This window comes from Podarcis liolepis (genome assembly GCF_965112155.1).
Source record: "Podarcis liolepis genome assembly, chromosome: 5".
Taxonomy (NCBI): Eukaryota; Metazoa; Chordata; class Lepidosauria; order Squamata; family Lacertidae; genus Podarcis; species Podarcis liolepis.
The window spans coordinates 23,319,227-23,343,605 of record NC_139556.1 but is presented as its reverse complement, the minus strand read 5'-3'; the positions used below and the strand labels follow the sequence as shown (position 1 = coordinate 23,343,605).

The 24,379-nt window shown below is 43.4% G+C and overlaps 2 protein-coding genes across 6 annotated transcripts in view; one reads left to right on the top strand and one right to left on the bottom strand.

Moving 5' to 3' along the window:
- Positions 1-1,917, bottom strand: part of LOC310706614 (uncharacterized protein) — a 230,758-nt gene extending 228,841 nt beyond the window's left edge. The window contains exon 1 of the transcript XR_014525942.1: positions 1,748-1,917. The gene's annotated coding sequence lies outside the window, so the exon portion shown is untranslated. The remainder of the gene's footprint in view (positions 1-1,747) is intronic.
- The window catches only part of RASGEF1A (RasGEF domain family member 1A), a 224,312-nt gene that overhangs the window by 181,771 nt on the left and 18,162 nt on the right, over positions 1-24,379 (top strand). For 4 of the 5 annotated variants that reach the window (XM_083502724.1, XM_083502721.1, XM_083502723.1 and 1 more), the window contains exons 2-4: positions 3,043-3,222; positions 15,523-15,651; positions 21,038-21,175. In XM_083502724.1, coding sequence (XP_083358850.1) covers positions 3,049-3,222; positions 15,523-15,651; positions 21,038-21,175 — 441 coding nt within the window. In that variant the 5' untranslated portion in view covers positions 3,043-3,048. Of the gene's footprint in view, positions 1-1,994; positions 2,497-3,042; positions 3,223-15,522; positions 15,652-21,037; positions 21,176-24,379 lie in introns of those variants that run through there. The other variant, XM_083502725.1, reaches the window with a different exon arrangement.

Genomic DNA, 24,379 nt, shown 5'->3' with positions numbered 1-24,379 from the left:
TTTCTTCTTTCTTGGTGTCAGGGTGATGTTGGAATTAACTTAGACAAGTCCCCAACTGGCTTGCTAAATATTGCTTTTTGGGGGGGGGGAGGGGGAAAGCTTCCTTAAAAGGGAACATAATGTTTGGCTGATGCTTTATATAGCAGAGCTGGCTCACACTGAATTAATGTCCCATATGAAATTTAATGTTGCTCCCCCAGCTCACATCATGTTGTGGTATTGCCTCCTCAAGGTTGTCCCAAAAGTAGTTCCGTCCCCCTCTTTTTTATATAAGTAAATTGTGTGAAGGGAAGGACCTGAAATGGGAGCAGTTATGAGAGTTGCAATACCCTTGTTCTAGCCCCTATTGTCCTAAGAGGTGTGAGGCATTTGTGTTACACCATTCAGGGTTTGTTTTGGGTTTCACAGTAGCCCCCTAGATTTGGATAAGCCAGGCAGCTGCATGTCCTTCATACTGTGTTGAGCTGCCAGGAATGCAGGGAGTGGAAGAGGGTGAACAGTAGAAAGCAACCATTATTTTAGTGTTAGTATTAATGATGAAGTGAGGTTGACTCACCACCTTGGACCTTGCAATGAACATCCATGAATTTTCATCAGATAGTGGGAGGTTCATGAACTGTTTGCTTGCATATGCATCAAAGGGCAGTAAGGAGTCACACATGCCCATTACAAAGTTTGCTGAAGCTCCATAGCTGGTGGAATTTTTCATGTGCCATATAGACATTACATATGCATGGTAGAATTCTGAGTGATGGCATACAGGAGCTCTAGCAGTACTTAACAGTGATGTGTTATAACTTAGTTAATGAATCCTCAAATATTGCAGGATATCTACATTTTAGTGCGATTAAGGGGGACTTTGTGGTTTATGATGTGCCTGGCAGTGACTGGCTTAGTTGCTCTAATGTCACAGAAAGCAGAAATGTCTCTGACTGCCATTGGCTCAGCAGCTCAGAGCCCAGAAACAAGCATGGCAGGCAGCAGGAAAGGTGATATGGAAGAAACGGGGGGTTTGGAAAGGAAAGGTCCTGAGAAAGCAGTGCCAATCCATCAAAGAAAGTAGGGTCCAGAGAATGGAGGGAAAGCAAAGGCTGGGGTGGGGTGGGGGTGAGGAGAGAGACTGCAAAGAAAAGAAAACTGAGATGGCAAAATTGCTCATGACCAGGAAATGCAAAGGTGAAGAATTGCATATTAACTAGCAATAATAACTTTGGCTATAGGCATTGAGTAGTCACATATTTCAGGAAACTAATTTTCTACTAGATCTCTTGCTCATGGCAATAATACAGTCTCATGGACATGATACCATACATACCAGCCATGAAATGTTTACAAAGCCATTTCAATATCCATGGCACGAAGGAAGCAGAGCAATGTCACCTGAGCCACTATTGAGGATTTCTCTTAGCAGCTACTCCTGATATAGCTTAGCAACCTTGAAAATTCAGGCTAGTAAACACGAGATACCGAGAAAGCATATGGAGGGCTGATGCATAATCACTCTGACATTCACGTTTCATGATCTAAGCACACCATGGCAACTTGCTTGTTTTCGCCTCCCATGTAAATTTGCTTTGCAGCCACACATATTTGTAGTTGTTGACTATCGCATACTTCAGTCTGATAGCTAGAAGAGCTGGGTGGGGGGAGCTCTGATCTCTGCCAATAACCCAGGATAGCAGGTATACTATTTTTCCCTGAAGCAAGACAGAAACACAAGACACTGTAAGGTTGTGTTTGCACTCACCAGTATGTTGTTAAGACAAGCAGACAGTCTGGCCCCATGTATTTCTGTCCCAGGATAAGACCTGGTTCCTGCCACCTCCCTCTGACCATGCTTAGAGAAAGCTGCCAGACTCAGAGACTCGGTTTAACCAACTGCTCGGTTTCCCAACTGTCCCTATAGCCCACACACCTCTGAAAGCATCACCCCAGCAACACATTCTTCAGTGTTCCAGAAGCCAACTGCCTCCCCAGATTACCTGCTCTTTGGCAGATGTTGTGTCAGCAGACACATCTTCAGACACTTCTAGAAGTGTTTGTGTATGAGAGGGCAGGGCAAATGAGATGAACTGCTGTCAAGATCTAAACCAGATCAAGGAGAACAGCCACGCGTGAATTGGTTTTCTGCTAAGTAGCCATCTAAACGGGTCAGGCAGAATTGCTTTGTTCCACCTTGGGAAGCTCCTCATGTCATGTGGATATTTCTTGCCCTGTCAAGATCCGGTGAAGAGACTTCACTACACATGCCCTGTCCTTGGGATGCTTAAACATTGATGGCCTTGGAAGAGCAGTGTCATTTCTCTTGAGAATTCTCCCCCCAACTGAGGCACACTGTTTGAAGTCTTTACTTACAAAGCTTAAACCCAGGAGTGAGGAGCTTCCAGATTTGCTGGACGAAGAGCCCACCAACCATGACCACTGATCACATGGGCTGAGGCTATTGAGGACTAAGTTGAACAACCCTTGGAAGGGTACAGGTCCCCAACTCCTGCTGTAAGGCAACTCACTTCCACCATGTGTTCAGTTTGTGGGTTTTTCATTGGAATGTTTTAATTGTGAATCTTAAGCTTCTCTTTTAATAGTTACTTGTTTTCATAAGAATCCTTATGAACAATTTTTAAGACTGATTGTTTGGTTTACTCCTTTGTAAGAATGTGTCCTCGAGGTTGTCTTCAAACACTCTTATTGTGAGACACAAATGTCATCCTGCTAGCCAGTGCACAATGTAGACCTATCAATGCGTATTTAATTTAACAACAAAGCCAGACAAAAGGCTTCGTACACACTTGGGCATGTTGGGACTGCAAATTCCTCTTCCAAAGTTCATGCTATGTTATGTGCAGTACAAAAAAGCAGTCTGACCCTATGAAGAGTTGGCCAAAGGTCTAAGCCGAATAATTGTAGTGGACTTAAGCATGCCTAATGTTGCACAGGATCAGGCTAATATTTATTCAAAACATGGGAAAGCACCAATGAGATATATGAAAAAGCCGCTGTATATGGCTCACATCGCTTCCATTTTCTCCTCCACTTTTGCAGGAAACTATGCCCCAGACACCAATATTTTCCAGCATGCTTGGTTCCGGATGTAGTGGGCAGGTGCAGCCAGATACAGGAGAGAGGAATGGAGATCCTGTTTATCAAGATGGGAGTCTCATCTCTGGATCACTAGAGGCCCTGATTGAGCGCCTAGTACCCACCACAGACTATTATCCAGATGTAAGTAAATGGTTGGCGTTTTCCTTATTTTTTGTCACCGTTTTCATGGCCTGGGGACTTGAGGGTATGCAGAGCTGCTGGAGGAGAACTCAATTCATCCTTGGTGTTTATAACTTTATAACACTTTCCTAGGATTTTTAGTTAGCAATTGGTTGGTTGGTTGGTTGAAGCAGCTTTTCCCATGGAAACATGATGAGCGTATTTGCACAATACAGTTAAATTTCTTAAAAAGTCATTTTCTCTCCCTAAGGAGCTTTGTGATCTGTAGTTTGGGGGGAGGGGGGAATCTCCTCCCTCTGACCAGAGGCTGTTCTCAGCATTATCCAGCTAAGGATCCTTGTGGAGAAAGCCATGTTAAAAAAAGGACTTCATGTATAAAATCAGTAGAACTTTGCTGTGCAGATATGGCCTAGATACTTTTGTTTGGTTGTTGAACTGTCAGCTTTCTCACTTTGCTGGTCAGATCTTTGTTATTATACACTGCATTTTGAATTTTCAAGCTTGTATTATTTGGATTTGGACTGGGGAGACCTCGGCTCAAAGCTCACTTGGTAGCCTTAGGCTAGTCACTCTCTCTTTGTTAACCAGCTTCGTAGGGTTATTTTGAGGAGAAACTATACCAACCTGAGTTACTTGGATTAGAGGAAATTCATGAAAATAAATATAAATAGCAAAACAAATGGAGATTTGCTGCATCCAGTGTTTTAAAAATGTACTTTCTGAGTATACACCTCCATAAATTCCTTAAGACAGCGTACCGATTTCCAGACCTCAGGGAAATAATTTGATTGTGCCATTTCAACAATGAGGGGCTTATCTCCCACAAAAATTAAGTGAATAAATTTTCATCTGAGGTGTGTTAGAAAGTATCCACCCTTAAACTGGGATGACATTTGGCAGTGGCTTAAGCCTCTTGGTTTGCATACCTCTGAGATTGTTGAGTATTTAAGTACAGTCATAAATTGATTTCCAAATGCCTTGTGACTCGAACATTTTGGCTCCCAAACACCGCAAACTCGGAAGTGAATGTTCCAGTATGTGAACTTTTTTTCAAAGCCGAATGTCTGTCGTGGCTTCCGTGGCTTTTGATTGAGTGCGAGAAGCTCCTGCAGCCAATCGGAAGCCGCACCTTGGGTTTTCAAATGTTTTCGGAAGTTGAACAAACTTCCAGAATGGATTCCATTTGAGAACCAAGGTATGACTATACGTGCTTGATAAGAGTGGGATAAAATGAAATGGCAAGTAGCATGAGTATTATATCTCAGAGGCCCCTGATTTCAGGAGCAAGCTGCATCATCACCTTTTAAAACAATCTCTTCATATTCCCCTCCTCCTGCTCCCACAGTCAAATCTGCCAATTCATGTACGTCTTGAAGGAGGAGAATGTCTGACATACTCAACTTTAGTCACATGATAAAAAGTTATTGAGTCCTGCCAGCCTATTAAACCAGTTATGCTGACCTGTAATTGCATTGCACCTAGTAGACAGGCAGTTCCCATGTACGTGTAAACCCTGGAAGGTTGCTTCTAAATAGCTTGCTCTATTCTTTCCTGACCTTTTAAATGTATACAGCACAACATGCATGTTTGATCTTTCCTTTATGATGCTTGGGGGGCATATTTATCCTTCTATGTATCTATGAATTAGGGGCAAATTCTGAAGGTTGAAGGATTCCAAATACTAACACCAGCTTAAAAACAAACAAACCAAAAACGTGTCACATTTAAATTGGGACCAGCTTGAAACTGCATTTGTCTCCTGCTCCTGGCACTAGCCAGCCCTCCCCTGCTGGTTTCCCCTTTTTCCAAACAAAAAGTAATAGTTATTTTGCGGAAGAGAAGGGATAACCAGATGTGTGGTCTGTCCTTAGCTGGAAATTATGCCCTCCCACCCGAGTATATGTAGAAGTTTTCTATGCCTCCTGAATTGAATCAGGAGACAGAGAAAAGCATAATCACCGTGGTCTTTGGCTATCATTTTCTGCCAAGGACTGTGAGATTTGCAGTTTTGTCTTTCAAATCAATTCAAGAAGAAGAGGGAATTGCACAATCTGCAACAAGAAAATACAATATTTCAATAGTGGCCCATATATTACATGATCCTTGCCTTTTGGTGCCATTATCCAGGTTATACCCAAGATTGGTGTGCCATTCTTGCCCCATTTCATAGAGTCGGAAATGACACTGAGGATCATCTAGTCCAGCCCCCTGCAATGCGAGAATAGGCAGCTGTTGCTTACGGGGATCGAACCTGCAACCTTGGCATTATTAGCACCACACTCTAACCAAGGGAGCTATCCAGCTGTCTCCTTACAGTACTGACACAATTAACAATGGAAACAAAAGTTGATTTTATGCAGTCTTTGCTCAGATTAAATTCTGGGGCCATTTTAGCACACCATTATAACAACCAGCTACTTCCTCACCATTCCCAAGCAGAAATTGTCCCACACCCATGTCTCCAACTGGATACAAATTCCAGAAAGGCACAAAAAGATCACTTGGAGCATAACAAGTTTTTCCCCCATCTTCTTCTGACCACGCTGGAGGGTAACAGGAAAACTACAAGGGTGGTTTGGGGGGGGGGAGGAGAGAGAAGAGGTACACACAGTTCCATAGAGGATTCTGTGCATACAGGACTTCATTTGCCTAGGACCCAGGAAAATATGCGTACTCGCAAGACTTCAGCTTTCTGGAGGTTAGGAATGGAATGTCCTTAGCTGCAACCCTTGATGCCCATTGCAAGCAAACATTTCAGAAAAATATTCAGACAAAACATTCTGGATAGAACAGAATGAGCTGAAGGGGGAAATATTTTTCTTCTTCTTCCTTAGAAGTTATCACTGCATTCTTGGTCCTTAAGTAACAGTTACTATTTTAGTCTTCCCTTTTACGTGTTCTCTTCCTGTTCTCCTCCACCCCTCCTTCAATTAAGCGTGTCTCTTAGCAACAAGTTTAGGAGCTATAGGAATCCACTTCGACCTTTTCAGTTTCAAGGCCCCAGTCCTTCTTTTGTATCATCTTAAATTGGGCCAAGGGTTCATGGGGTTTTCCCCTTCTCCCAAATTCTCCCCAGCTGCTGGAAACTAAATGGGGTGTAATTTTCAACCCCAAAGATTCCACAGCCTCATTTTGTTTGCACAACCATGGTGGCACAGAAAAAATATCATGATAGTTGCATGTGGCCTCCATGCATGTTGGGGCTGCATCTGAATAGTCCCTTAGGGGAGTGGCTGGTGCTACCATCTAGCATTAACTGGGTCCTGTGTCTAAAAGTTGGAACATTTGTCCGGCATCTGCCCAGGATGATGTTTTGGTTGACACTGATAGTTGTCAGTGGTTGGTGAATGTTTGGAATGGTCTCATCTGTGTAAAACTCCACACACATAGAAAACAAGCCTTTTTGGTGGGGCAGGTTGGGGAAGTTGAGCTATCTCTCTGACTTTCAGCATTTCTGCATGCATACATGGGTTTTTTGCTTTTCATACAAGACAACAATTCTGCCTTACAGCCTGGGACCTGCAACCTTTGTAAAGCCTCAACTAGCGTGCTTCAACACTGTTGCTATATTTGAGTGGGATTCAGGTTACACTATTAATGTTGACTTGGGGCTCCTATGCAACAAACCTCTGTCCCCACCCCACTCCAACGATTGGATTTTAATGATAAGGAAAGTGGCAAGAAGCACTGGAAAGTTGGAATAAGATTTGCTTTGCTTAACCTCTTCACAAACAAATCAGAATGAATGCTCCATAAACAGCCAACGTCTAACATGACTGCAAACCTTGTGCAAACAAATCAGGATGAATGCTCAATAATGAACAGGTCATCTGGATCCAACTTTCATTTCAGGCCTCCTCTTTCTAGAAGTCTATGAATCTATTTAAAAAGGAAACTGCTTCTTGAGGCAACATAAGCAGTTTTGAGCGGGGGCAGGGGGGACTTTCAGCTGCAAATTCACTTGCAAACTCGATCGCTTCCCTCATTTTTCCCCATCCTAAGAATCAAATCAGTGTAGGTTGCTTTTAGAAGAGAACCCAACTTGTTTTTCAGCTCTCACCCTTTCTAAGTTCATACATCATTACTCAAGAGCTGGCTTGAGTCTGTCCTTTTTAAGGAAAGCACACGCAGAGGAATGCAGTACGTTAAGTGTTCTCTTGCTGTAATATGCATTTTGCAGTGTTTTAAAAAAATGACATTCAAATTACATTAATCACAGGCCACTAAAATAAGCTCATCAGCTGCTTCCCTCCAACTCACTGTGTGCAGACTTCCATCCAGAACAAATTGTTCACTCCTGAACCACTCTCACAAAAATGGAGTTGGCAGTAGGGCTGGGCACACACGCCTCCATTCTGAAATGGATCTGGTCCCCAAACCAATTGTGGGATGGGGGAGAAAGCCCTAATGTTTTGTTAAAGTTTTAAACCCTAACCAAAAGGGGGCAAGGGAGAAAGGAGGCACTTTGTCTGCCCCCTCTCCCTCCGACCCCACTGCAGGCTGTTGGGATGTTGCTTGCCAGCACATTCCCTGCAGGGAACATACTGGTGAAGGAGACCCCCGCAGCCAGCAGGACTGAGCCCTCTGCCCACTGGGATTTAACCAAATCTGGTCACATTCCTAGTTTGCAGTGTCCACTCTAGGCTTGGCTGATGTATCAATACATCACCCTGGACCAGTATGAGGGCCAGAGCACGATGGCTGCTTCACCCGGTGGTATTTTGTGGGTGAAGCATCTGCCAATCTTGAGTACCTCTTCTCCTATAAACACATTTTAACAAGGGTGTGGGGGGAGGTCTTTGGGATCAGGGCTTCTGTTGGGTGCAGACTGGGGGATTCAGATGCTGGTTTGGGCTCCCAGTTGCCTAACCCCCCTGTAAAGGAATACTGGATTATCTAAGGGCAAAGTACCCTCCCACACCCTTATTACCCACACTTCCAGCATGTCTGCGTGCAGCGTTGGCATAATGAGTGATAGTGTATTTGAGGCCACCTCACTGTAGACATTTAAAAGCCGTTACCGGGATTGCAAGTGGGCTGATTTTCTTATTTTACAGGGGTTTGGTACAGAACGTCTCAAATCACCTTCCCAGACACTGTTGCCTGCCTACACATGGCAGTATATGAGATTGGGGTCAGGTAGGCACAGGTTTGGACGCACTCCCACATGAATGCAATCAAAGATGTTGTGAAAGCTAGACCCACCCACCCCTCAGTGTCTTAAACGGTTTCCCTGGCTTCCTTTTAACATATGGAAACCTATTCAAAACGTTAGGGACGCTGCGTGTGCCAACCTTTTCAGAGAAGTGTCTCTCTCCAGACTGTGTGTGGGAGGGCTCAGCTGTAAAGTATTCCCCGCATAAAAGCCTCTCTGCACATTGGAAGTTAACACATTAAGGAAAAGACATTGAATTTTGGGGTGCTTTCCAGGCATTGCTCCCTACCAAGCATTCTGAGCAGGCGCAACTCCAGGAACAGATTGCACCCAATTTATATTTGGTATAATTGACTTTCTTACAAAGGAGCTCAGTGCGGAATTTCTGCTTCACAACAACAGTGCCAGGAAGGTTTCGCTAAGAGATACTGGACTTGCCCCTTCATAGCCAAATGGGAATTTGAACCTGAGTTTCTTGTATCTAACCCGACATTCTAGCTCATAAACTTGTGACTATTTGCATGGAGGCTGCCCCCCCCCCCGCAGAAGTGTTTAGTCCTGGTTTTCCCCAGGTATTTCCCCATCTTCTGAACACTGGGGAAATGCCACATAGGCCTCTGTAGCTTCTTGTTTTGCAAACCTTTTGTCCACGAGAAACAAAACACGTTGGTCTCAAATGCAGAACCACTCCCAGAGACAGTGAAACCTCTGGCCTACACAAACAGTAATTGAGGCTGAAAAATTGTTACTAGACTAGACTTGTGCTATTTTAGACTGCAGGTGATAATAAGGGACGGAGTATGTTTGAATGGTTTCTCCCACAACACACATACACAAACACTGCACGTTAGACACTAACCTGTAGAAGCAAAGGTTAGGTTAGAATCATTCTCCCAGACATGCAAGATCTCTTGCGGCATTATGAAGAAAACAGTGCAAACATATGGCAGGAGAGCAGCAGGTGGAAGTATATTAGAACAGCGTAAACGCTTTGACCATTTTTCTCACCTACCAACTTGTGGAAGGTAACTCTCTGCAAGAAGGAGTCTTTTATATCAACGGAGGCCCCCTGCATTTCTGAGAATGGAATATTCCTTCCAAACCTAGTAATATGGGTTGTGTTTGTTTGGGATTTATGTCTTCTGAATGTACAGTGTAAAAAATAAATTAACCCCCCCCCCCCCACACACACAATTTGATCTTTCTCGGCAAACAAGGTGGCTAATAATATAAACAAATTCTTAAAATGTAAAGGTATTAAAATATTTTCATGATTCCCTAGTGAACCTCGGAGTCTGATGCCTTAGACAACCTTCTTGATTGTGATAAATGGAGAAATTGGTGGCCCTGTCTGTATTGACAGCCTTTGTTATTCATGGCTCCCATCCCACAGCATTTGAAAAGCCAGCATTCGGACTGGAGTTATCTCAGCTTTAGACAGCAATTTCCTGCTTTATGCAGACTGTTCAGAATAGAGTCCCAAACTAGACTTAGTGCAGGGGACTGAATTATAACATGCTGTCCTCAGAAGAATGTGGCCTAGCTTGTTGGAAGAAGGGTCACTGACAGGGCAGAGCTGCTTACATGTCAGATTCTTTGCACTGACACATGTAGCAAAAACTTTTGCGTGACATACGCCAACACCACTGTTACTGGTTTTCTCCAGTAGAGTGAAGGGGGAATTTATTCAGTTTTCCAAGATAAACCTCTTTCAGTTCTTCCTAACTTCAAGAGTTGGAATGGAGGCAGCACAAAGCAGCAGGCAATTGGCACACTACCATGAAGGACTATAGCCACACCTGTCCATTTTCCCTTTCATTCCCTCCAACATTTGACAGATGGAAACGAGGAACAGTCTTGCAGCACCCTTATTTGCAGATCAAGGAAGAGCCTAAGGCTCTTTTCCCCCACTCAGATTTTGCCGAAGACTTTCCATCACAATGTTGCATCCATTAACTCCACAGCAGCATGCCTGTCTTGCTCTGGCTTCAGAAGCAGGGTATAATAATAATAATAATTTATTGTTTATACCCCGCCCATCTGGCTGAGTTTCCCAGCCACTCTGTAGCTGACCAACTACAACAATTTCCTCTTAAAAACAAACAAACGTGAGAATGTTTAATCGCTCAGCGAAACTGGTTGTGCTCATTGCATAATAGCAGCAAGAGGAAAGATGTTGATCTTTCAGTATCATAATATGTTGGTTTGGAGACAGGAGATGGGAGTGGAAATAACTGAGGCCCACGTATGTATGGTTGCAAACATGTGCTCTAGAATCAAAATGCATCTGTCCAAGCTCTTCCCAGGGCCACCTCAAGGTTTCAAGGGCAAAACATGGGAGATATAAACAGCCTCCTGATCGTTTGTTGCTGTTTATGGAGAAGCAGCCTTGGAAGCTGCAGTTGTGAGCTGAAGAGGGGGCAGCTTAACCTTTCCTGCTCAAAACCAGTCCCACACCAAGTTGTTGTCTTGCTCCCAGGGGGAAATATATGGAGTCCCCACATCTTTTCCTCTGCAGAAAGTTAAACAGTCCAGGGAGGTTATTTCTAAGCAACCAGCAGCAGGAGGGGGAAGGATTAAGTACCCCCGCCCCAGCCTTTCCTCTGCTCACACAGCTGCTCTTCAGTTTTGCGTTAAAAGTCAGCAAACTGCTCACAATATTCTTGTGAAATACTCAGTCTGGGTTTAAATTGCAGGTGCCCAGGAGCAGGGTGGGAGACAGAGAGATGAAAGGCAAGGAACTCCAGTCAACATATATGTACGCGAGTAACAACATTTTAAATAAGCACCCCCAGCAGCTCCCTCAAAGGCAATTGCGGACTGTGGGTTGGTTCCAGACTGTTAGTTGAACCTAGCCCTCACTGGGACAGATTAGACAAGATGTGAGTCCCATTGGTTTCAGTGGGAACTAAGTTTGACCAACTTAGCGTGCGTTCCAACCCAATGTTTTACCAATGACAACCATAACACAGATACCATCTCTGATAAATGCTTGTTGGAATTCTGTGCCATCACAGAGAAAGTAAATCTACTCCATACAAGAGAAACAGGGAACCTCTGGCCCTCTTGTTGCTGGACTTTTAACTGCCTCCATCTCTGGCCACTCTGGCTGGGGTGATGGAGTCCAGCAACTTTGTTGCAGAGAAGATGGAACATGAACTCAACATGGGCGTGCTATCTTCAAGTTCATGTTCTGTAATGTTTGCTTCAATTTACATTGTGTCCTGACATCATTACAATGTGTGTGTTTTTGTCCCATCAAGCAGTTATATAAAGTGAGGTGGGGGGGGGAAGGCTCATTGTAATGTCAGGGTAGGTGTTCACTTGAACTGGAAGCTTGGGGGACACAATTCAAACTGCAGGGCCACCTTCTTTGTATATTACATCCAGTTCTGCACTTAGTACAGCTTGCTGGCAAAGGAAGGAGAACAGGGGAACAGGAAAATATGTGTAGCGTTTATCACTTGCAAACACACAACTGTACCCTCTTGTCGTGTCACTGTCAGCTGAGTCAATAATTTGTCACAGCAAGCTTGGCTATCTTTGTGTGAGCAGACAGATTGGAGAATGAGTCTTTTTTCCTGCTTTGGTCAAAGGTTTTTGACTTATCAGAACTTGAAACAGTGCATTAAATAACAAGAATGAATTGATAGCCTTCCACCAAAGAAACAGATGTCAGCTGCTACCCCCCCCCCCAAAAAAGATACCAAACTTGCTTAACAAACTTAGCTCCATTTTGCAGGTGGTTCTCAAATATCAGCAAAGGAAATCAATGATATTTCTTTATTATTATTATTATTATTTATATCATAAGATCTCAGGACAATTCACAGAATAAAATACAGGATAAAAACAAGTAAATAAGTGAAAACAAAACAGCAAGACAATAACTCCCCCTTCCCACAGACACATTTAAATGGCTGTAGAATATTAATCAGCCAAAGGCCTAGTTGAAGGGGAACATTTTCTCCTGGCACCTAAAATATATATAATGAAGTAGCCAGGCAAACCTCCCTGGGGAGAGGATTCCACAAATGGGGAGCCATTACAGAGAAGGCCCATTCTCATGTTGCCACCCTCCAGACTACACATGGAAGGGCCTCAGATGATGGAGGCAGAGTATTGCCGTCCTGAGCCGTCACTTCAAACATAAAATTAAGATTTCCAAATAGTATAGAAACATCCCCACCCCCACAAGTCAGCAACTAGCATCAGAAAACAGCAATGACTGTAGCGAAGAACTTGAGATATAGATGTTCCTAAGGAGCAATCACGTGAGCTGAAATACACATGTGAGACAGGCAACAGCCCACACTTACCCTCTCTAAATGGCAGAATCCCACACAGAAGTGGGAACATCTGCAGAGAACATTTAGAGAAGCAAGATGGTGTGATTATATCCCATACCACTTCTGCTTCCACTTGGGAACAGTTGTGGGTTCCTGGCCACATAGAAGCTGCAAGGGCATATATAAAGTAGGCCTAAATCAAGGGGGTGGGGAACTACACCAGTCTGTTGTTTTTTTAAGGTTAAAGTCATAACATAACTGGACATAGGTCGTTTGTCTCCCAAACTAAACAGGCATTCTGAACATCATGAAACCCAGTGCACATAGCCTTCTCCAACCTCATATTAATGTTCTATCGGTCATGCTTCCTTCGTGCTCCACTCCCTTCTACTGTGATGAGTTCCAGACCTCTGAACATATGTTGCCCCAGCTATTGATAATTCATCTGTCCTCAAGCGAGTTTAAGATCTTAGTAATTCTTCCATAGATCATAAGTTCTGCATTAACATGATGGATTCACTCAGCTAGGCATTAAAATGTAATGTATGATGGGGTTTTCTATAAAAATAAATGGTCATATATTTTGCAAATGTTAGCTGCTCATCTCTGGCAATAAGATGGAGAGAGGGGAAGAGAAGCGTTATATTCTGTTCTGCAGATTTAAGGAGATTCATCTACTTCTGTTCTAGTACTCAGCTGCTGTTAAAAGAGGTGGGAGAAAATACACTATGTGACTGGTACACAGCATGTGAGCTGATACATAAAATATGTAGGATTTTCAAAGGGAACATTTCAACATTACCTTAACTATCTTCAAAGGCTGTGGCCTAATCACAAATGCACACTTGTATGAATCATGGATCCTGCAGCCACTACCCAAATAGTTGGCTTGACCACCGTAGCCTTGAAGGGAAAAAACAAAAAACCCTACAGGATTTATTTGCGTATTATCAGACCCATGCACATTGTCTCTAGTGATTTAATTGACAGGTAGGGCACTTCCAAATGGCTGCTGTTTTTAGGTGGTATTCAGTAGCATACTGGCACATTCAGGTTGCACAGTTAAAGCTCGTATGGAGATTTTGTGTGACAAAACTGCTTTCCACAAGATTGGACTTTTTGCAATAAGGAGAATGATGGGGAAATAAATATTGGAAAGTGTGGGATAAAACTTGCTTGATGCGAAGTCATCTAACCTCTTGACAAACAAATCAGGATGAATTCTGAATAAGCAAGTCATCTGTAAGGGGTCTTAGATAAGGTTGCCATATTTAAAAAGGTGAAAATCCGGAGACAAAAGTTGTTGAGCTTTCAGCTACTTCACTGCCCGGATCTATGGCAACCCTACCTTAGATATTACCTCTCAAACAAGAAGATGAGGTGATGCTGAGGCAAGGCAGTTAGACATGATCTACTGCCTGCCACACTATGTATTTTCATGCATATTTTTCTTGGACAGCTAGGATTTTCCCACTGCAGTCCAAAGGCAAAAATGTGAAAACAGAAACTTCTTGCATACAATAATTATATTAAAGTCCTTGCACAATAAATTCAGTTATCTTCTGCTTTCTGGCACTACAACAACTTTGAGAGAATGAATCACAGTCAGTAAAAATAAAATTTCCCTTGGTGGTCTTGTGGCTTTGACCATAGGACAAGCAGGGAGAGAGAGAAATCCTCATTCACTGACAGATGGAGAGTCAAGGGAAGCATAGAGGATGAGGGGTCTGGAGAATGGAGAGCATTTGACCTTGTCAAGCAATGGCACTGGTACACAGTACTAGGCAATTTGGTAGAGATTGTTCACGAATTATACATGTCTACTGTACTGTTGGCAAGCTATGCTATGCACCGGTATGTTGTCTGTACGTTGAAATTTTCAGATTAAACTCAGAGTTGAGGGTGTACGCCAGATCATTCCAGCCTAAGTCTGCAATTCTAAGCCCATTTATAAACCCCATTGAATTCAACAGGACTTCTGAGTAGACCAGGTTAAACTGCATTGGTACTAACTACATGGGAAGTTACTTGGGGGGGAAGGGATTACTCTGGGAATCCTATGCCTGCTTAGAATTACGTTCCATTGATTCTTAACATTTTCACAAAGATTCCAGGAACAAAGATCCATATTTCTCTTAGAAGGAAGTCCATACTCCTTACTCTAACTCTGTGCAGACTAAGAGGGAACTGTAAACACAAATTATTACACAGAACAAAGACTGCAGCTCTAAACTAGAAGTTTTGTCTTACTTACATCAAGCTTGGTTCACACATGCATGGTTACTATGTGATGGCTGACACATGTAAGGGCTTGCATGTGGAAGTGGAGTGATCTAACACTACAGACAGAAGCAGAAAATTATTTACATTTGCAGGCCTCCTCAGGCATTAAAAATGTGTACAATGAACACATTCAGAAGGGGCCAAGCATGCAGGAGGGTCTAATGAAACACAGGTTATGGCAGTGCCACTACTACTGTGCAATCATTGTACCTGCTTTGAACACCTTGTAGTTATTATTATCATCATTATTTATATATCACCTTTTGCCCAGACCAGGACTCAAATTTTACACAGCCTGCAACCAAGAAAAATCACACCATCTGTAGAAAAATGTAGTTATCTGTGTATGTAAATAAGTGGTGCAGGCCTTACTTCCAAGTAAACTGTGGTTAAGATCTGCTGGTATGAATTTCTGAGAACATAGTTATATGTTAGTATGAAACTCAAAAGCTTAGTCTATTTTGGCTGGTGGTTGTCAAAATGATACCAGTTATCTGATTATTAGATTCTAACCCTGAGAATAAGACATTCACACACCCTTTTTTTATTCTTTTCCTTGTCTTTCCAACGCAGAGGACATATATCTTTACCTTCCTACTGAGTTCCCGAGTCTTCATTCACCCCCATGAACTCCTAGCTAAAGTGGGGCAAATCTGCCTTAAACAGAAGCAGCAACTGGAGACTGGAGTCGATGCAGACAAGGTATGTGGAATTCAAAGATTCTCACTGGTTTAGAAGCAATGTATTTTTCTTCTTCTCTCCCTGAAATCTCTACACCCTCTTGTCAAACAGGTTCTTCCAACTAACAGATACAATCTCCTAGTCACCAGCTGTACCCTTTTGCTAACCTATTCGTTTTTGCACATGCTGTATATACTCAATAATACGAACTTTACTGCCAGTTGTATTTACTGGAACTGGCACAGTGTTATTGCTGTGGGTAGGAGAACTGAATCTCATAGCTGTTTTCGTGCGCTGAGCAACCGCGTTGGCTGTTTTGCACAGCAATGCTGCCAGGGTAATTGCATTTACATCGTGATAAGCACGGCTGTGTAAGCCTTCCTTGAAACAAACACCTGTAAATTTCACCTTAGCAGCCATTACTGAACGTACCTAGGCATCATCTGAGTCAAATGTTAAAACAAACAAAACATTATCTGTGTGAGACTTTACAGAGACAGCCTCACGTGCAAGGTGCCTACAATTGCAGCATTCTCAGGCAATAGATTCTGGGCATGCTAATGCTACATGTGTAGGAAACACACTGCAATTTATACCTAGCAACAGCCATTAATTTATCTTATGTCAGACTGTTGCTAAAGATCAGGGGTGGGACCTGTTAGAAAAATGGACAGGGGGTGGGAGAGTTGGATAGCTCAGTCAGTAGAGCATGAGACTCTTAATCTCAGGCTCGTGGGTTCGAGGCCCACATTGGGCAGAATATTCCCGTATTGCAGTGGATTAGACTACATGAACCTTCGTGGTCCCTTCCAACTCTACAATTCTCTGATTCTATGAACTAAGCATTGATTCTACCTATTATAACTCCCGGTTCCACTTACCATTCACTGTCCTGCCTCGCCCCTCACCAAGCCCATTGCGCACCACTGTCCCTAAACAAATAAGTTGCTTTAACAAGCCTAGCATACATATACATTGGGATTGATCCTCGTTAAACCATGTATAATGAATCAGACCCTTGCTTTCTCCATGCTTCTGGGCATCCCCACCAGAAGGGAATGGCTAAGGATAGAAGAGTGATGCACTGGAGTCCTATCTCCTCTGTCCTTTCAAAAGCTTGCAAATATTTATTTTCAGGACAGTATTTGAAGTCTTTCTTGTGTCACACTGTCATATTCCAGAGACATTAACTCTTACATAGTAAGAGGAAATGGTTATGTATCAAGATTCTGGTTTCCTCTTCTCAAATGTTGGAGGAGACGGCATTGTTTATTGCGTCTGTGGAGCTTTCTTCAGCAGAACAGTTCTTGTTTTAATTTTGTCCGTGATCTGCTAAGGAATCGTGAGTTCTGAAAAGTCATAGTGCTGCCAGTCAAAGCTTACTACTGTGCAAAATAGATGAAACACACAGAGCTCTGATGCACTGTGATAAGGTACCTGTATAAACAAACTATTAAATCAAATACCAGTTGGGTGGCGTGTGAGCAGAAACCCTGGCAAGAAGCCAGGCTTTGTGGTTATGTGCTTATACTTATCATTCCTTTATTAATGACATCACCAGCCACTAGCAAAATCTCACACAAAATGTTCCAAGACACAAGCTGACAGATTAAACACAAACTTTAGCCCTGCTCAGATCCACTTGGGAGGCTTTTGCTGCTTTATTTGACAAGGGAGAGGGTCTCGGTGTTTTAAAATACCACGTTTTCATAAATATGTCAGAGGGCTGTTAACCCTGCCAAAAAGTAGCAAGTTAACTTTATAAGGCTATATAATAGGGACAAGGGGGGAATCAGATATTGCCCTCCTTAGGGAACTGCCAGAATGTAATTTGTAGCTAGAATCCAGAAAATTGCTGAAAAGGTAGAACTATTTAGGACCTGCATGCATGATAGCTATCAACACTGCCCCCCCCCACCAGTAAATCAAAGGAGTGCTGTTTCATTTCTTTAAGTTTTCCACTGCCAAGAATTTCCACTGGATATGTGTCAAAAATGGTATTATTATTATTATTATTATTATTATTATTATTATTATTATTATTAAAACCCACTCTCTTCTCTTTGAACAGCTCAGTTTGATTTATTGCAGTGTTTCTCGAACTTGGGTCTCCAGCTGTTTATAAACTACAATTCCCATCATCACTGACCACTGTGGTCCTGCTGGCTAGGGATGACAGGAGTTCTAGTCCAAAAACTAACAAGCATCTCAACTGGAGGTGGGGAGGAGTGATACTTTCCCAGAAGAACTAATTGCCTAAAATGGGGGGAGGGGAGCCTGTGACCTTTTAGATCCCATCTACAGCTGCCATCACCCCTGGCCATTATGGGCCCTGCTGGTTGGAGATGATGGGAGATGAGAGTCCAGCAATGTCTGGAAGTCCACATGTTCCCCTACCCTAAACGCTTCACCGTATCTTGAATTTCTCCACCCTGTTTGTGGGGAGAGGAATTGGGGGAACCATTTTGCCATTTTTCTTTCAGGAGGAGTTCTCCAACTGTTCTTGCGGGTGTGGCTAATCATTAGCACAGCTTCTTTGTCTCTTCCCCCCTGAATATTTTTTGTTGCTGATGCTGCAGATGCTGCAACTGTGCTGGCAGCTTGGCCATCAATTTGCATCCCACCCAAAGCCCAGCGCAGCTCGAGGGCGCTTGGAGGGGGAAATGGTGGTCACCATGATAGATGGCAGAGAATTCTGCAAAATGGATTGGGGGGGGGCAGAGAAAGATCTTGACCATCTTCTTAGAAAAAATGTGTATTCTGAGAAACTTTGGCTCAGTTCTAGTTTTCGTTCAATCCTCAAGTGCACAGTAATCAAGCACAGTGAAATTAAAGGATATATATTCACATGTGAACCTGGTCTTTGGAATTTTAGAAGTTAGGTAGGGAGGGTGATTGGCCATTATCCTGCTACCAACCCTTCAGAGACTGCTGTTTAAGTCCTCTGTTTCTCCTTCCACACATCACTCTTTCCTTGTTAACCTGGGGGCCAAATGTTAAAACACAGAGTCTAGCCCAGGAACTGCCAGTATCCATTTTCTGCCCTAGACGCTGCATCTGCTGGGTAGTACAACAGTTGTTCCTTGCAGTTCTTAAACGACCCTTTTCTAGAATTCCTATGTAATCTGTTTAGACATTAATATCGCAAGCAAGTGGCTGAGTCTCCAGCAGATTGTCTTTGGTGAGTTGTTAAGAATCAATAAAGAGCTGCTGGGTTATTTTTCTTAAAGAACAAAAAAACCCAAAGCCTGAAATACTGGAGCCTAAGGATCACTTTCTTTATGTTAAGCAATCGCAAGGCATTTTCTTCTTTCTCCGAAAAGGGAACCTGTCTGCTTGACATCCCCTAGAGCTCTGTAAATTCCCAGGCAAGGGTGGAAATCACGGAAGGAATAACCCTTCCCTTGCTTGCTTGAAGTGGCTGTGGGTGGGGAGAAACTTGAAGCAACTGGCTGAATGGCAAACAAAGGAAATGGTTGCTCCCCCAAACTTTGCTGAGAGCATTACAGTATTTCTGCTCCTTCTCACAGCAAAACTTAAATCATTTTCTCTCGCTGAGAACTTTAATTAAATGTCATTAGCTAATAAACCCAAGCACAGTGAAGAAAAGGTACAACAACAGAGCTATTAGGAGAAATGAATAAGATGCCCTGTGACCAAGGAGTATTTAGGAAGTCCCCACCCTCCAAAGCCTGGATGAAGTTCAAATGACTCAGTAATGAAGGAAATCTAAATTTCCATCTCCCTCCAAAAAAGGCTGCATTGGAATTTGCTGATACTAGACTCCAACCAATATGTAATGAAACTAGAAGAATGATCTTGCCTCGTGACACCTGATTACAATGTAGAAAGATGTGCATGTTCCTTGTACAGTGGTACCTCAGGTTAAATATGCTTCAGGTTATATACGCTTCAGGTTACAGACTCTGCTAACCCAGAAATAGTGCTTCAGGTTAAGAACTTTGTTTCAGGATGAGAACAGAAATCATGCTCCAGCGGCGTGGCAGCAGCAGGAGGCCCCATTAGCTAAAGTGGTGCTTCAGGTTAAGAACAGTTTCAGGTTAAGAACGGACCTCTGGAACGAATTAAGTACTTAATCCGAGGTAGCACTGTATAGTAAATGCACTGGATTTTGGGAAGTGCTGGAAATAACACTTGGTCCAATTCAAGGTGCCCAATGGCCATTTGCTGCAGGAATCACCACCTATCTTAAATATTTACACTGGATTTAGGAACGAGTTAGACCATTGATCTATGCAGCTCAGTAACTGGCAGCAGCACTCCAAGGTCTTAGGCAGAAGTCTTTCATAAGGCCTACCTGGAGATACCAGGTTGAACCCAAGATCTTTTACATGTAACGAATATGTTCTGCCACTGACCTAGGTTCCTTCCCACTTTGCAAGCTTGTTCAAAGGGCTGGTTTTGATTTTCAGAACCCCAAAAGCCCTGGGCCCTCAGTATCTGAAGGAGCACCTCAGCACTTTATTCCTTCATATTCATTATGATATTCAGAAGCAGCTCTGCTTAGGGCAATCTTTGCAAACCTGGAGTCCTTTCTCGTTGTAACTCTCCCTGAGAAACCCACCTGGCAAAACCTTCTTTTGTTTTTTGTGTGTTTTTTTTTTAACAAACAGCTTTTGAGCTGCCAGAGGAGACAGTGCCTTTCCTTCACCCTGCCTGCTTGTCTCTGTGTGTTTGTGGGGCAGTTTACTGTGCATTTTAAATATCAGGCATCAAATTGGCATGAAACCACATTTATTTTTATGTTGATATTTTGTAAGCTGCTATGAGGACTTGCAGCGCTGCGGGACACATAAATAAATGCCACAATCCAGTCACAGTTAAAAGCGGTTTCGCTTCCTGTTGTTTTTAACGAGGAAGCTAAGCATACGCTTAAATCAACGTGCTTAACTTTGACTGGCTAATGTCTAAAACAAAATAAACCCAAGGGATGCATTGTCTGTATGGAAGAAGCTGGAGACAGAGCTTTCTGACAAAATGTGCTTTAAAGCCGTAGAGCAAGCCGCTAAAACTTTGCATCAAAGGTATCCCTTAATTTTTCCTTTCTTTTATGGCTGTTGTGTATGCACTTGAGACAGCTGGAAGAACCAAACTGCACCCCCCCCCAACACACACCACACTGATGCAAAGCTTTGAGGATGCTGAGCTAAGCATTAGACACACCTGCTCTCTCTTTTTAATGCTCCCTATTGGAAGAAAGACAGAAAGGGATTTGTAAGACCAGCTGAGACTTTAGCCTAACACAACTTATTTTTCCTTTTGTTTTCATATGCCACTGTTAATGATTCAAAGATTTGGCACTTGGGGTGCCATCTGGTTACCCAGAAGTCACCATCAAGGAAAGTCTCCTTGGCTCATTGCTTAACCACTCTGCATTCTTTCCTAGGCAAAGCTTAAGTCCTTTGCTGCCAAGATCATTCAGCTCCTGAAAGAATGGACTGAAACCTTCCCCTATGACTTCCAGGATGAAAAATCTATGAAAGAGCTGAAGGAAATTGCTCACAGGATCACACAGTGTGATGAGGTAAGGGGAGGAACACACACACATGCAGGTGGAACAGATACCACCACCACCCGTCCCAACCTATAATTTGTCTTGACAGGTTGCAAATATTTGCTAGATGCGTTGAGGCACCACAACTGCTGACCATGACTTGCCTAAATGGTATTAACAAGAGCAGAGGAGTTGGCCCTTTTTGCCTTTTCAGGGACCTCTCACTCCTCAAATTTTATGTACAACTGACCACACCACCACTATTGAGTAACGCACGGTACTTGCTACCATTGCAACCCCCATATGGGACCGGTCTTAATGTAATCCTAGCAATGAGAGAGCCCAAACCACCATATATGTGTTTCACTTGCTCCCCCTAATCTCAAGTGGTGAAGACAAGAGCCCAGAAAGGCCACTGGGGTTGGGGGAGAGGGAGGTATCAATTGGTATGGGGCATGGGGCGGTGGGGGCAGCCTGCCCCACGTCATTCCAGGGGGGTAACAAAAAAAACCCAGTAGATCGTTGCCGCACCAATTGGCCCCCCGGGTGGATCACCGTCACGCCGATCAGCCCCCTGGGTGTATTGCTGCCATGCCATTCGGCCCCCCTGGGCAAATCAACCCACCCCCGGTTGCACGGCATATGCGCCTCTCCGGGTGCCTGAGCGACTAGCTCCGCCACTGCTTAGGGAGGCCCTGAGGTTTGCAGAAGAGCAAAATGTTGTGTTTTTTTAAATTAAAACAAAAACAGGTCTAAGTGGGTAGCCCTCTGCTACATCAGAAAATACAGCTAAATGAAAACTGAGTGCCCTCAGTAGCCAGGGACACTAAGAATCAATTGGAATAGAAAAACAACAGTTGGAAGAGAGTGGAATGTCATGTCTAGAAGGAACGGCTGCCTAGAACCCTGAACAGAAGCACTCCTTCTAGGGAGGGAGGGTACACTGCAACATTTTCTTGCAGGCTCCACTTGTGTGGCATACTATTGGATAGTGCTTGGATGTTCGCCATATTCCTGTAAGGCAACTGGCCTATTATTTTTTCTTACTGCTGGTGTGATGTCAACATATTCCTTTAGAATTTCCATATCTCACTGTAAAATTGGAAAGGGCTTCTCAGGTAGGTTGGCGGCCATCTGTCACGGATGCTTTAGCTGAGTTTCCTGCCTTGCAGAGGGTTGGACTAGATGACCCTTGGGGTCCCTTCCAACTCTACAGTTCTGATTCTATATGAATTGTCTGTGCATCAAGGCACAGCCTACCAAGTGGTGCCAAGGTACAAAATTCACACATGGCCTTGTGATTAAAAACTGCCTATTGTACCTTATTTTATGTTGATAAATCAAATACATTCTGAAAGCACACAGGTAGGAGGGGATAAAAGGCTCTAACTAGATCCTTACAGCATAATCCTAAAGTTGTTTACTCCAAAGTCTAGCTGAGTTCAGTGGTATTTGCTTCCTGAGTCTATGTCTGGTTAGGCATGTTGCCTAAGTACTATAAAGGGTAGAGCGAGAAGAATGCTGTCTTTTTGAAATGACTGTTCCAAATATATATTTGAGATTGGCCCCAGAGGTTTAAGAGTGACAGGCATGTGTCTGTTTAAAATGTTAATGGCCAAAAAGACTAGAGTAGTGCAACAGCTTTGGCAGCAATGCATGATGATTGGAGGTGATGCTTTGATATTAAAGGTGTTGTCAAGAGTAGCATGACAAGTTTCAGGATGTCAGCAATGTTGTTTACCTGCATTTTATTAAGCTGTCACAACCTGAAGGCAAGAGGAAATGATTAAGGCTATGTGCTGGGTTTTTAAACGGTGTGCGCAAAAACACTCGTACAATCTTACACTAAAGGAAAACAATTATATTTTGTTTTATGTTCAGTTTTCATTAACTGGGTCATTTTTAAAATTGGAGGAAACACTCCTGTTTCCTCCTTGTCTCCCATTCATCAGCGAGGCTATACCTGAATCAAGAATAATAAGTTGTAAAAATAATTCATCTTGGTAAAGGCCTATGCTTCTCAGGCTGTAAAACATGCCTACAAATATCCAACAAGATCAACAATAGCATGCGAGCCAATAAAATGGGGACCGGGAGAGTTGTCTATATGTGTTTGCATACCTATGCAAAAAAACAATAAACTGCTATAAGGCCACCTGCTTATGATGTACAATTTCTGTACATGTCTACTCAAAAGTAAGCCCCACTGGCTTCAGTGTGATTTACACTCAGGTAAATGTACCTAAGGGACGCGGGTGGCGCTGTGGGTTAAACCACAGAGCCTAGGATTTGCCGGTTCAAATCCCCGCGACGGGGTGAGCTCCCTTTGCTCGGTCCCTGCTCCTGCCAACCTAGCATGTTCGAAAGCATGTCAAAGTGCAAGTAGATAAATAGGTACCACTCTGGCGGGAAGGTAAACGGCGTTTCCATGCACCGTTCTGGTTCGCCAGAAGCGGCTTAGTCATGCTGGCCACATGACCCGGAAGCTGTACGCCGGCTCCCTCGGCCAATAAAGTGAGATGAGCACCGCAACCCCAGAGTCGGCCACGACTGGGCCTAATGGTCAGGGATCCCTTTACCTTTACCTTTAAGTGTACCTAGGATATCAGCCTGATCTAGACATATGTCTTTTCAATTGAGAGCCATGTGCAATCCTTCACATTTAAGTGGTAATAATGTGGGAACATCAAATCACCATTTGAAAAATCAGATCTTGCTGATCTGAAGATTGCATACTCACTCTTGTCTATATGTCCCCAAAATGCAATATCTGAAGTATCTGTGGAAACAAAGGGGAGGTTGGTGCATGTCAGAGGCGCCAAGCTCTGCCCGACTTTGGGGAGGAGGCCCTTTGCGTGTGCATGACATCACACATGTGACACTCTGCGAGGAGGCCCAGTGAGATTAACCTCTGCTGTAGGTTTAGGCTAGCCAAGGTAACTCTCTCAGCCCATGTTTCTGATGTCTAGGGCATCCTAGGGACATGGTTCTACTTGTCAGACTTTTGTGCTTATATTCATATGCTGTGGTAACATAGCAGTCAGGTAACAGCCATAAAATAAACATGCTGACATTGGCAATGTCGCTTGCCGTGGAGACTCAAGGATGACACAGACAGGCTGCTTTTGCTGCCTGAGTAAGCAAAGATGCAAGACATACCAAGGATTTCAGACATGAGCAGGGCCCAAGTGTATTGCGTAGGCAGTTCTTTAAAGTCTCAGTGCAGTAAGGAAT